This window comes from Vitis vinifera, chromosome 3 (assembly GCF_030704535.1).
Source record: "Vitis vinifera cultivar Pinot Noir 40024 chromosome 3, ASM3070453v1".
NCBI lineage: Eukaryota > Viridiplantae > Streptophyta > Magnoliopsida > Vitales > Vitaceae > Vitis > Vitis vinifera.
The window spans coordinates 4,005,060-4,017,547 of record NC_081807.1 but is presented as its reverse complement, the minus strand read 5'-3'; the positions used below and the strand labels follow the sequence as shown (position 1 = coordinate 4,017,547).

At 32.6% G+C, this 12,488-nt stretch overlaps 2 protein-coding genes across 5 annotated transcripts; one reads left to right on the top strand and one right to left on the bottom strand.

Annotated features, from left to right (window-relative positions):
- Positions 1-2,294: 2,294 nt before the first annotated feature.
- On the top strand, positions 2,295-6,818 carry LOC100255479 (NEDD8-conjugating enzyme Ubc12). 4 transcript variants are annotated; one of them, XM_059735867.1, is made up of 6 exons: positions 2,295-2,607; positions 4,213-4,326; positions 5,207-5,315; positions 6,064-6,142; positions 6,229-6,345; positions 6,426-6,818. In XM_059735867.1, exons 1-6 carry the CDS (start codon positions 2,487-2,489, stop codon positions 6,561-6,563), a joined length of 678 nt encoding a protein of 225 aa, XP_059591850.1. In that variant the 5' UTR covers positions 2,295-2,486; the 3' UTR covers positions 6,564-6,818. The 4 variants fall into 4 exon arrangements, with proteins under 4 accessions (XP_059591850.1, XP_003631628.1, XP_019074541.1 ...); XM_003631580.4 differs by having other exon boundaries at positions 2,303-2,433; XM_019218996.2 differs by having other exon boundaries at positions 2,526-2,599.
- A 1,500-nt stretch (positions 6,819-8,318) lies between these two features.
- On the bottom strand, positions 8,319-11,635 carry LOC100257247 (probable NAD(P)H dehydrogenase (quinone) FQR1-like 2). The gene is made up of 2 exons (XM_002280950.4): positions 10,759-11,635; positions 8,319-8,792 (listed from the first exon to the last, which is right to left on the bottom strand). Exons 1-2 carry the CDS (start codon positions 11,283-11,285, stop codon positions 8,549-8,551), a joined length of 771 nt encoding a protein of 256 aa, XP_002280986.1. The 5' UTR covers positions 11,286-11,635; the 3' UTR covers positions 8,319-8,548.
- Between the last annotated feature and the right edge of the window lie 853 nt (positions 11,636-12,488).

The window sequence follows — 12,488 nt, the reverse complement described above, 5'->3', positions numbered from 1 at the left end:
TTTTTTTTCCTTTTTAAAACCAAACCGATGCAAACATGGTTAACCGACCTATTGTTAGATATTTATAAAATGATGTATGAAATTTGAGTTATTGTACAAGGGTATTACACTAACTGTACAAGGGTATTACACTAACTGTACAAGACAAATTTACTAATTGTATAATGGTGTATAAGACTACTTTTTGTTAAGGATTTAAAGTGATTTCGAAAAACTTTCCCATTTTTTTCCACTCAAATATTTTTTCCCCACTCAAATTCTCTCACTCAAGAATTGTTTCGAATTTTATTTTTAAATTTCATCATCAAATTTTTGTAATTGCATATTTTGTTTTTGTAGTTTTAGCAATGTTCTTTCTTTCCACTATTTTTTTTTTTTTTTGTGAAATTTTATCCACATGAATCTATATTTAAAATTATAATCATATTTATCAAATTTTTTACTAAGATTATCTTTAATTTTTTTAATATATTTATACTCATTTATTTAAAAAATGAAAAACTAATTTTTTTTTGTAAACATGTTCTATTACCTTTCAAATAAAAAATTAGATAAGTTTCAAAGTCAATAAATAAAAAAATTAAATACCACTTTCAATAATTTTTAGATAAAATTTTGTATAATATATTTTATTTGAAACTTAATTTTTAAAGTTTAACTAAAAAATTGTATTGACAATTTTCTTGTTGTGGGTCAAAATACTTTTCATTAGTTTATCTAGATAAGAAAAATTATTAATATAATATTAGAACTTCATATCTTAGTTATTTTTTTTCAACAAATTTATCTTTTTAAAAATTTTAAATATATATATATATATATATATATATATATATATATAATAAAGTGAAGTGATAGTTAATTTTAAAATTTTTTAAAATATGGTTAATGTAGAAAATATAAAAAATAAGAGAAAAATATAGATGAAAGGGTAATATAAATTTAAAATAAAAAATGAAAATTAAACTAAAAGATAAATACAAAAAGATAAAAAATATTTGGATGAAAAATCTCAAAATTTTTATCATTGCTTTTAATAAGAGCAAAAAGATTCAATATCTTTAAAAATGAAAAATAAAAAAATATTATTGTTTTTTATTTGACATAAAATAGAAATATATATTGGAATAAAAAGGAAAAAAAAAAGTTAGAAATAAGTAATATTTAATAGGGAATAGAAAAGGAAAAAAAACATAAAAAAAAAAATTAAAATTCACACTCACTTGTAGGCATATAAGGGATAAGGATATTTTAGGAATTAATGAAAGACAATATCCTTCATCTTAATTTTCCTATTTTGTTTGGGTCTTTGGCTTAAATATGAGTGGTTGGAGGACCAAATGTTAATTTTTGGGCCCAGCTGAGCCCAAAACACAATTCTCCCTTGCAAATATTTCATAGATATATAAAATATGATAATAATGCAAACATGATTTTTTTTTTAATTATTTTATTAAAGAAATGCATAAAAATCATAACAAAGAAGTTAATTACTTGAACTTCACGCCTTATTTATTTAGAATCAAAATTTAATGAGATGTTTATGTTAAGAAACAAAAACTCTTAATTTAATAATATTACCTTATTAAATTTCATGAGCCTAATATTAGTTTAAGTTGATATCACTACAATTTTATAACATCAATTTAATAATTATTATAAAAAAATATATATCACCTTAAGATTCAAAAAACCGTCAAGCTTCTTATATGTTTATAAAAAATTTTGAAAAATAATTAGAATTAAGTTCTTTATTAAAAATCACTTTCAAAAATATTTAAATTTGATAAGGTAAATTTTTTTTAAATACCTTTTTCTAAACAATTATTTATTTTATATGTGAGTTACTATTATTTTTTTTTTTGAGAAATAAAAAATCTAAAAATATAAGAAATAAATAAATAAATCATTTTGCTTATCCATTATAAAAATTCTACCAATTATTTCCATTCAATTATTGGTAGTATGGATAACGGCTTGTTACCAATTATTTTCATCCAATTCGAACCATCAAATAATTGAAGGACAAAATTTTAGAATATGAACAACTTTTACACGTGTTGTATTCTACTTCATTGAAAATGTAGAATACGATACCACTTTGTATGATAGGGAAGTAATACGCGGCTATGCCAAAGTAGTGAGAATAATCCTTATTCTGGATAAGGAGCATGCTGTTCCAAGCATCCAAACAGGCCTCTTGAACGCATTGACGAGATTACCCCTCACAAAACGGTGTCGTGGCGCACTGTCATCGCGCACAGCCCTGGTACACGTAGAATCGCACCGGAGAGGATCAGAAGGGCGAATACAACCAAATCCGCGGCTGCGGATGACGATTATATACACTATAACACGCTTTCACAATTCAGATTCTCTCTCTCCTGCGCTCTGAGACCTCTGCCTCTTTCGATTGTTTCAACTTTCAAGCAGGTGAGCTTCATATCTCTTCCTATGTGTGTTTCTTCGTGCGATGGAGTCTCTGCATGAGCCGATCCGGGTTTACAGATGCAGACTGCGCACGAAGAGCCCTGAATTTGTGCTTGTGTTTTTCGAGGGCTTCTGATCGCCGCGATTGTAGTTTGCGTGTGCCGCTCTGGTTTGTCGGTTCGGGATTTTTGGTTTGTTTAGGGTTTCTTGGAGTTTTTCTTTCTTTTTTGTTGTTTGTTTGGTTTTCTTCTTGTGGTTTGCAATGGTCAGGGTGGGTATTGTTTGTGTGTTTGTGTTTCGAGCTTTTGATTTGTTTGTTTGTTGTTTACTAATTCTTTTCCCGCTGCGAATTTTAAAATTTTATATGGTTTCCTGAATAATTATAGTGTTTAATCGGGTTCTTTGTAAGTTTTGTGGCTGGGGATTTGATAGGTGGAAATCTCAGTGGTTATAGATTAGCATCAGTTACTGGTTTCAGATTTTTTTTACTTTACTAACGATCTATTTGGTTAGCGGGAGAAAATTTTAGGGATTTTCTCGAGAAAGTTGAGGTTATCTGTAAAATTTGGAGGGAAAAGGGGCTGCTTTTGTGTTATTTTAATATGTGAAGGTTGTCAAATCATGAGAAAGTTGTCGCTTTACTCTCCACCCATCTCATCCCAGCGAAGCACATCCTGAAAAAGGAACGAATACCATAAATTGGTTGATGGGTTATAGCAGGATGGAAGGCTGTAGCTTTTGAGAATAACCACAAGTGGTAAAAGTTAGTGGGGTTGGCTTAGGTATTGGGTTTGAATTTCTTGTACTTGTATCAAAAGAAGGGCCAAACCACAATAGTAGCTAAAAAATGTGGATGACAAATGAATAAGACAAAGATGAGAAAAGTACTTGTGGATAGCACTTCATAAAAGAGCATTGATATAATTTGAAGATGAAAGGATTTGCTTGAGGAAAAATTAGGCACAACTTCTTGTGAAGAAGCTTGACTTCAAATCATGTGTGCGACTCCTTCCATTTGCCTATGAAAATGAAAAGGAGGCTGGCTTCAAAAACAGAGAGAGAGCTAATCTATTTTCCAACAACTGGTCCTGATGTACTTGCAAGTAAACCTAGTCAGTTCATTTAGTGGGAGAAAATCTAGAAATATAAGGCATAAAATTCTGGTTGGTTTTCCAGTCTTAGTGGAGTGATATTGGATTGGCAATTGTATAAGCATCCTGATTCATTATATTGCCTTGTGTTTGTCACCAATCTTAGATTCTTAGGACAGCAAGGATGGTTACACTAGGTTGATAAAGATAAAATCCTTGCTATTTACCATTTGATATCTAGGTAGTAAGTGCATGATGTGCAGGTTGGAAGCTGGGGAGTGTGAACCATTGTTTATTCCAATGTTCTTTTTTCCAGTTCTGTTTGGTCTGGATCCTTGGCTTTGGCATGCGATATATTATTCTAGAAATGATGTGGATTGTGCTTTGTGATCTGGGGATGCAGGGCTTAGATTGTCTGTAGATTTTATCTCTTTGTACCCTTTGGTCTGTTTGAAAATAGGGATATATCTTGATGCTATTACCAAAGATTTTTTCTAGTAGGCTGGTTCAGCCCCTTTACGATTATGCTGGGTTTTTTTTTTCTTTTGGTATCTTAGTCATAGATATACCCTCCTTTGCAGCAAACATTATTTATTTTTTAATATTTAGATAACAATAGTATTGCACAGGATTGGTTTTGGTGATCACAGTCTTGTATCCCTTGTATCCTGATTCTAAATTTTTACTGTAGGAAAAATGATTAAGCTATTTAAAGTGAAGGAAAAGCAGAGGGAAATTGCGGAAAATGCCAATGGAAAAGCACCTGTCAAGAAGCAGAGTGCGGGAGAATTACGACTTCATAAAGGTATTTTGTCATTTATTTTAATGATGGCATTTAATTTATCTTATATGTTTTCTTAAAGACTCATATATGAAGTATCTTCTTTCAATTTTTCTTTTTCTTTTTTTATAACTAAAAATTTGGTTGCAAGAAAGGATGAGAAAGCCCACATGCATATGGGGTATTGATTCAAAGGAAACAAGATTCACATTCTAATGGAATCAAAAAGTCTGTGAAAGGGGTTCCAACCTGAAAATCATCACAGGGCCTCACACAAAAGAATCTTTGCTATCAAGGTTTTAAATGCACTGAAATCACCTTGTCCTCAAATATTCTACAATTTGTTTATTCTCATAAACATAAAAAATTTGCATGTTGCATACCAATAATTTCCTTTCTTCAAAGTCCAATATACTACCCTGGAAAGAACCTCTTTTAATGTTGTTCCTCCAAAGTCTAGTCAACACATCCAAAGATTGTGGACCAAGTCTAGGGGGAGGGCATGGATTGCTACTTGACTTCTCCAGAGATTGTTTCTACTTCTTGGTTTGATTTATGATATGTTATGTGGTGAATGGTTGATGTGTATGGTTTTTGTACATTGCCAAAATAAAAAGTTTCATTCATATGGCCCCTATTTTTTCTATCATTGACTATTAATTCATAATTATCCTTATTAAGGAACTGGGTATTTGAATCCAGCACTAGTTTGTTCATAGAATTTTGTTTGTTGTTTATTGAGAATTGTCACTACAGATTCCTTTTTTTAATTCCTAATTTCTACTAATTTTCCCTTTGATTGATTTGATATCAAATGTATGAAAGAAATTTGCTATTGAATTCTGCTGGTAGAGTTATACCATTTGAGAATCTTGTCTAATTATTGGAACTTCTGATCTTGTAGATATCAGTGAACTGAATCTACCCAAAACTTGTTGCATATCATTTCCCAATGGCAAGGATGACCTGATGAGCTTTGAGGTTACCATTCGGCCTGATGAAGGATACTATTTGTAAGTGATTTTTTGCACAGTTCTTTGTACATTCTTAATCATGTTTAAATGTTGTTCTTTCCTATTGTATCTACTTTCACCGAAGATCTTTGAGTTGACTATTGGGATTTCTATAAGCATCTTTTTCCTTAAATGCATGGCTTTCAAGTGGATGAGAGCCCAATCACTTAACATTCAGTGAATGCCATCTAAGGGCCAAATGGGGAAGAATTCAACTGATTGGATAATTCTATTTTCTGAAGGCTCTTAAAGAAAAAATTATTGTAGACGATTTGCCTTTTTCTGCTACTGACAGTTTTTAACTTAATTTTTATCGAGGGAGAAGCATTTTTTTTTCCTCAAATCAGGTGGTTTCAATCATGATAACCTATGGCCCAAGTAATCTCTTTCTTGGGACCATCCAGTTGGGTCATTCTCCATATATTTATATATAATCTTTCTCTTTCTTGTGTCTGGTAATGGTGTTTCATTTTTGGTCCTGCTCCACATGGTTCAAGTTGCTAGTTATGGTGCTTAAGAATGTAAGGGTTAAAATGCTAGTCATGCTACTAAGAAGAACTCTATAAGTTCGAAGGGGTTAAGACTCTTTCTATAGAGAAAAACTATCGACAGTTTCCCAAGTTTATGGTTTTATTCTTCTCTGGCAATGAAGAGCCTTTAATTTTCTTTTGTCTTGTGGTTATTTTTGCTATTCCTTTTTGCTTGGAAGCTGAATTATATAACCAAGGATCTTGTTTTCTTGTCACAGAGGTGGTACATTCGTGTTCTCTTTCCAAGTTTCTCCCATCTATCCTCACGAGGCACCAAAAGTCAAGTGCAAGACAAAGGTAAAAAATTTCTTCTTTGCCAATTGCTCTATGCTTCTGCTTAGAATATGTGGTCTGGTAGATTTGACAGTACATTTAATTTTCAGGTCTACCATCCTAACATTGACTTGGAAGGAAACGTCTGCCTCAACATCCTAAGAGAGGACTGGAAACCTGTTCTTAATATAAACACTATAATTTATGGATTGTTTCATCTTTTCACGGTATGATTTTTGCTTTCACCAGTAACACCCTGACTACTTGGTGGATTCCTTGTGTTTACCGTCTCTGTTTGTGCATGCAGCAACCCAATTACGAAGATCCGCTCAATCATGATGCTGCTGCTGTGTTGAGGGATAACCCAAAGATGTTTGAATCGAATGTGAGAAGGGCGATGGCTGGTGGGTATGTGGGGCAGACCTTCTTCCCACGGTGCATGTAGCAGCTGCCTGCATTTCCAAGCACCAAATTCTGGTTGGAAGGCTAAAGGGCCTGTAAATTTGGTCTCGGGCATCCTTCCCAGTGCGCAACTGTGGTTCTTCACAACCATGCAAGTGGCACTGGACTATGTTTGTACGCTGGTGTAACGTTGTCATGTGTTTGCAATATCATCTGGGACTTTTTTCCTTTTTATTCTGATGTGGAACAATTGAGGATCTTGTCTATGTATTTATTTATTTAATTTACCTTTTTTTTTTATCCTTTTCTGTTTTTGGGGAGGGACTTACCTTTCATCCTCCCGCATGGGAAATTATATTCTGGGCTGGTTATCTTGCCTGCAATGCTGAACCTAGGCATTGTGGTTTGGCATTTGTGCTGGTTGAAATGAAAATTTGGAATATTGGATTTTAAGTTCTGAAGATTGTTGGAATTGGTTTCAAGTTTAGAAAGCTGGAAGTGCTGCTTTGAGTTAAGTGGTAGGAAAAAATATTCTTGAAAAATAAATATAAAAATTGGTATTTGCACCGACTAGTTTTTAAATTGCGACCACAGAAAAACTATTAGGCTCGGCTTTATGAGATTTTTTCCTTAGTCGTGCACAATGTTTACATTGATCTCTTGAATGTAGGGTACTTTGGAAAACGTTGAATGCAAAATTGTTTGAAAAGATGAGTTCTTTTCCCTTTTTCTCCATTTTTTTTATAATTACATTATGCTCAATTTTTTTTTTTAAAAAAAAAAAACGAGTCTAATATAAAAATTTGAAAAGAGAATTTTTTTTTTTTAAAAAAAAAAAATGGTTTTAGAATATTTTTTGTTAAAAAGTATTTCATGTTTTCTAGTTTTATTTGGAAAGTATTTTTGAAAACAATTTTAAAAAACTGTTATTTGAGAATAATCTTTTTAAAATTGTTTTCCCATATTTTGTAAAATAAAAATTTGTTTAATAAAATACAATATTGATATGATCTTTATAGTTGTAATGTATTTTAAAGTTATGAAAGCCTTAGATCTTAGGGTTCAAATCAGATAACATTTACATGATTGAGAGCGATACTTCAAATACAATACTAAGATGACTTTTATAATTTTCAAATTTTTTTTAAATTAAAGTTGTTTTCAATCATTATATCCCATTTTAATTTTGAAAAATAATTTTTTGAATGTTTTCAAAATGTTCACAAATTCAATCAAGAGACCTCTTATATGTTATAGGTTCTTGGTATTGTTCTACATTTGCAATTAGATTTTATTTTACATTCGATGTTTATCGTTAATTAGTAGAAGAAAATTTCTTAATTTTACATCCAATGTTTATTATTTATTAGCAGAAGAAAATTTTTTTCCCAAGTTAACTAATTGTTTGTTTTTAAATTTTTTTTGTTGAAAACAATTTGCTTTTAAATTTCAGATAATTTGTTTTTTATTTTCTTGTTAATTTATTACTTTTTTTTTATTTTAATTGAATAGAAAAAACAAAAATATTTGAATATTTCTAAAACACTAAAAATAATCTATTAAATTTTTTTCATTTCTTAATACTTAATAGAAATAAAATATTTAAAAAAACAACTTAATACTAACAATATAAACACTATTTAGTTTTAGGCTTTATTTAAAATTAAGTAAAAAAAACAAACACCTCCTACATGTATCCTTCCAAATGCATATTCCATGATGAAAGGTAATGAGCCCCAAAACAAAAGCCCCCGAATGGAAAACCTCTTGTTTAAAAGAATCATGATATCAAAACAAGTACCAAAAGAATAACCCACAATTTTATTAAGGTTTATTCAATCAAATAGAAGAATATCAAAATCATATACAACATTTGGGACAAACAATGGGGTGGCAGAAACCACTAAAACAATAGGGTCCCCAGACATCTCAAACCTACTAAAACATGATATCTGAAGACCATTACAAAGACAAGTAAAAATGTGTTCAAACCAGTTTAGCAATGCTAATTTAGACTGTGCATGGGAATTAGGGTTCGAGGGTTCGAGGCCGGCCAAACCTCTTGACTATTGCAGCCATGTACTTGCCTTGATGCTCTGCAAGTGCTAGCTCTGTCTCACTTGGTTCCCTTGTCCCATCTCCTGAAAAAACACCTGCACCATATGGAGACCCCCCTCTAATGGAGTCCATCTTGAACATCCCAGCTCCAAATGTGTACCCAATGGGAACATAGAGCATCCCATGGTGAGCTAACTGGGTGATTGCTGTCCAACTGCAACAATTAAACATTACATAATCCATGGATTAGTGACTTATGACTAAAAAGATAAAATATCCCAATCTCCAAATGATGAGAAACAAGTAATCTCAAAATCAAATTATGACTTCCATCTTTTTATTTTATATATTATTATTCATACATCAAATTTTATACAACAGAATCTATATGAAATAAAGGAAGTTCATATTCTGAGGCTGAACTCAAGAAAATGTGCTTTTGAGGAAACAATGACGAATATGGAATAAGCAACATCTTAAACGTATTTCACAGATGTTAAAGAGGAATGTAGTTGGTGGTTGGTACCTCTAGTTGAAAGCAAGATAAAAAAAAGACTGATTACACTACAAATTTATGGAGGTGCTACTCATTTCTGGAAATTTATTGATCAGAAAATGTAGAATCCATACTTTGGGATCATATGATGTTTAAAATCCTGATAATTGCTGCTATTGCAGGACACATGGAGCAGCAGGACAAGGAAGCTATAATATATGCAGGTTTGTAAAGATGGGAATATCATACATGGTGCTCAAGTAAGGTGAGGGCAATCAACTTCCGAAATCTCTCCCTGAACAGCATTCCAGCAGGAGTGCCTATCTTATTCAAAACTGCAGACCAAAAACCAGAAAAAGGTGTTTCCTTTGTTCACATCCCATCACATGGTGACTGATAACTTGCTTGTTTCTCACCCAACCATCGTGACGAAATTTCCCAACCTTTATCTAGTGTACAAAGCCACAAACAAAATACAATTTAATATTTCTCAAATTCATTAGCAATATCATTCCTGATTTATCCTAAAAAGAAATTATAGAGTGAAAAAAATATGCTTCTTATTATCTTAATATGCTTTTCCTTTCTTATGCTCAAGTCATTCTTTGAATTATTCCCAATGTCTCTAGGAACAATTTGTGAATCTGAATTATTGAGATCAATGAGATGCAAAATAATTCATTCTCAGCTCCCGGACTTATGCTTTTTGTGAGAATGATAAAGAAGATCAAATGGCTCAATAATGATGCCAAAATATGATTACTTTTTCTGAGAAAATGCAGCTTACTCAAAATATTAACAAGACCCACTACTACTTGATAAAATCCCATACAGAGTTCTGGATATACATGGTGGGACTGCACATACTACTTTCACACCCTCAAGAGATTGTTAAAGCCATAGGTTATTCTTTCATCATCATCGGCTCTCTAATCTCTCCCTCATGTGGGCACACACACAACCCTACAAACCGATCTCAAGTAAAAATACATGATCCTTTCCCCAACACTTGTAATGATAAACAAGCAAATCAAAAGCCAAACTATTCTAGGTATTCCCAAAATTTCGAAACTCCTACATTTGAATAAACAATAAAACATTTTCATATTGAGCAGGTTCTTCCTCTGGGTTTCCAAAGCCCTAGATTGACACTAATAACTAAATATACATCTCCATCCATTCTAAAAAATATGCAAACATCACACTCGCTCTCGGTTCGCTCAAATAACTTTCAATCCAAGCAACTAGATATGCTTATGGGTGGATCGATAACTTTCATATCAAGTAATGTTTTCCACTCATGGATAGACAACCCCAATTTATCCTGTTTGGAAGAAAATCACAACCATATTATCCTAACTATCAATCCGCTGCTAATTCATTAAGCATTCAATCTAACTTGAAAATTTGGCTAATACAAAATACGTATGTGAAGTTTACAGAAAAATTTCATGATCTTAAATACTATTGCCTACTTGAGATGATGACCTAATATTTGCCTAAATCTTTACCTGAATTGTGTCTATGTCCAATTCAATGGAAAGCCTATTCAATGTCAATGTATCAAGACAGTAGTTAATTCATGGTGCAGAAATCCATGCAATTGTGATTTTTTCCGCATAGCACCACAGAAAAAGTTGAAATTCTCAAGAAAATCCCAAGAGAAACTGGAACAAACACTTACGCTGTAGTCTCTTGGCCGCCACCCTGTGTTCCGGTGCTCACGAAGAATCCGGCGGGCACGCCGGCGAGCTTCTGCTCCCTCCACAGCTGCCCCGTGGAATCGAAAAACGCCTTCATCTGCGCCGCCATAGAGCCGTATCTGGTCGGAAAACCAAACAGCAGTCCGTCAGCCTCCACCAGCTCCGCGGCCTCGGACATCACCGGCACGTCGTCGGCCTTCTGCGGCACCTTCATCTGCTCCAAAACCTCAGGCGGCATCGTTTCCGGGATCCGGAAAAGAACCCCTTCAACCCCGTCAACGCTGTCCACTCCCGACTTAATTCTCCTCGCCAAAATCTCCACGTGTCCGTACATGGAATAGAAAACGATGAAGATTCTCAATTTCGAAGGCGAATTGAGGTCACCAGCTTCTGGAATAGCGGTGTCCAGAAGCGGAACAGGGATATCCGTGTCCTCGTTGGGAGGATCGTCGGATACGGACGGTGGCATTCTCTTCTTGCTTAGGACACAGCCCCCTCCTTTACCCATGGTCAGACCAAATTAAACGGTTTAATTCTGACCTTATTTTCAAAATCTGTCAAAACTGTTTGATTTTTGTGAAGAAACGGTACGAGGAGAATGGAGTTTCGAATACTATATCACAGGATTCACGGCTAGAGAATCAAATAGTTTGATTCAATCGTAAGGATGAGTACGAGATGAAATCATTTTGCATTAGTGAATGAGTTAATCTGAGGTCAGAGTTGACCTAATTTCTGCGTAAGGTCTGAGCTGTCTCAGATCTTTACTGGCAGCATTTTTTTTTTTCTGTTCGTGGACAGAAATGATTGAAACGTCGTCGTTTGATGGTACTTGCAATAAAATAAAAACGACGTGTTTGACACGCTGTTTACTCGGTTTAAAACGCACCGTTTTGCTCTCCCCTCAATATTAGTTATGAGTCTTATGACCATGGAAAGAGTTTTAATTTTGAAATTAAAATAAACGAGATGAGAGTGGTTTGAATTTTTTCTTTTTAAATACAGGATAGGTTTAGGGCGGGTTAAGGTATTGTCTTATCCTATCTCGATTATATATCAAATAATTTAATTTTTTATTTTTAACACATACAATAATGAAAATTATGATATTTTTACTTATTTATAAAATATATTTATTTTTTAAAATTTGGGTAAATAAAAATTCTCACCTCATTAAATCTCGTTTAATATTTATTCAAATAAGGATAAAAATTACTTTCTATGAATCAGATAAATCAAAATAGAGGTTACTCATCTCGAACGCATTCCATTGTAATAGTAATCAACATGTCCATATTTGAATTTTATTATTTGTAAATAAAAATAAAACCTCAAAAATAATTCTTTTTTTTTTAATGATACAAAATGAACGTGATAAAACCAACAACAACGATGGAGGAAAACCCGAAGCAAACAAAATAGGGAGAACTCTACATATCAAAGATTAGGAGACCAACTACCATGGATGAGGACATGCTCTACGGATTTTTCATGTTGCTTAAACAATTTTATAAGTAACTCTTAGAATTTAAGTTTCCTTTGTGAAAGGAAGACACAATATTAGGTGACAAGAACTTGTAATAAGACTTTGTTAAAGCATTTTTATTTATTTTTAATTTTTTACCAACCTTTGTGGTAAATTTTTCATATTCTTTATGTTTTTTTTAAAAAAAAAAATTTATGATTGTATTTTATAGTCATAGATAAAAGT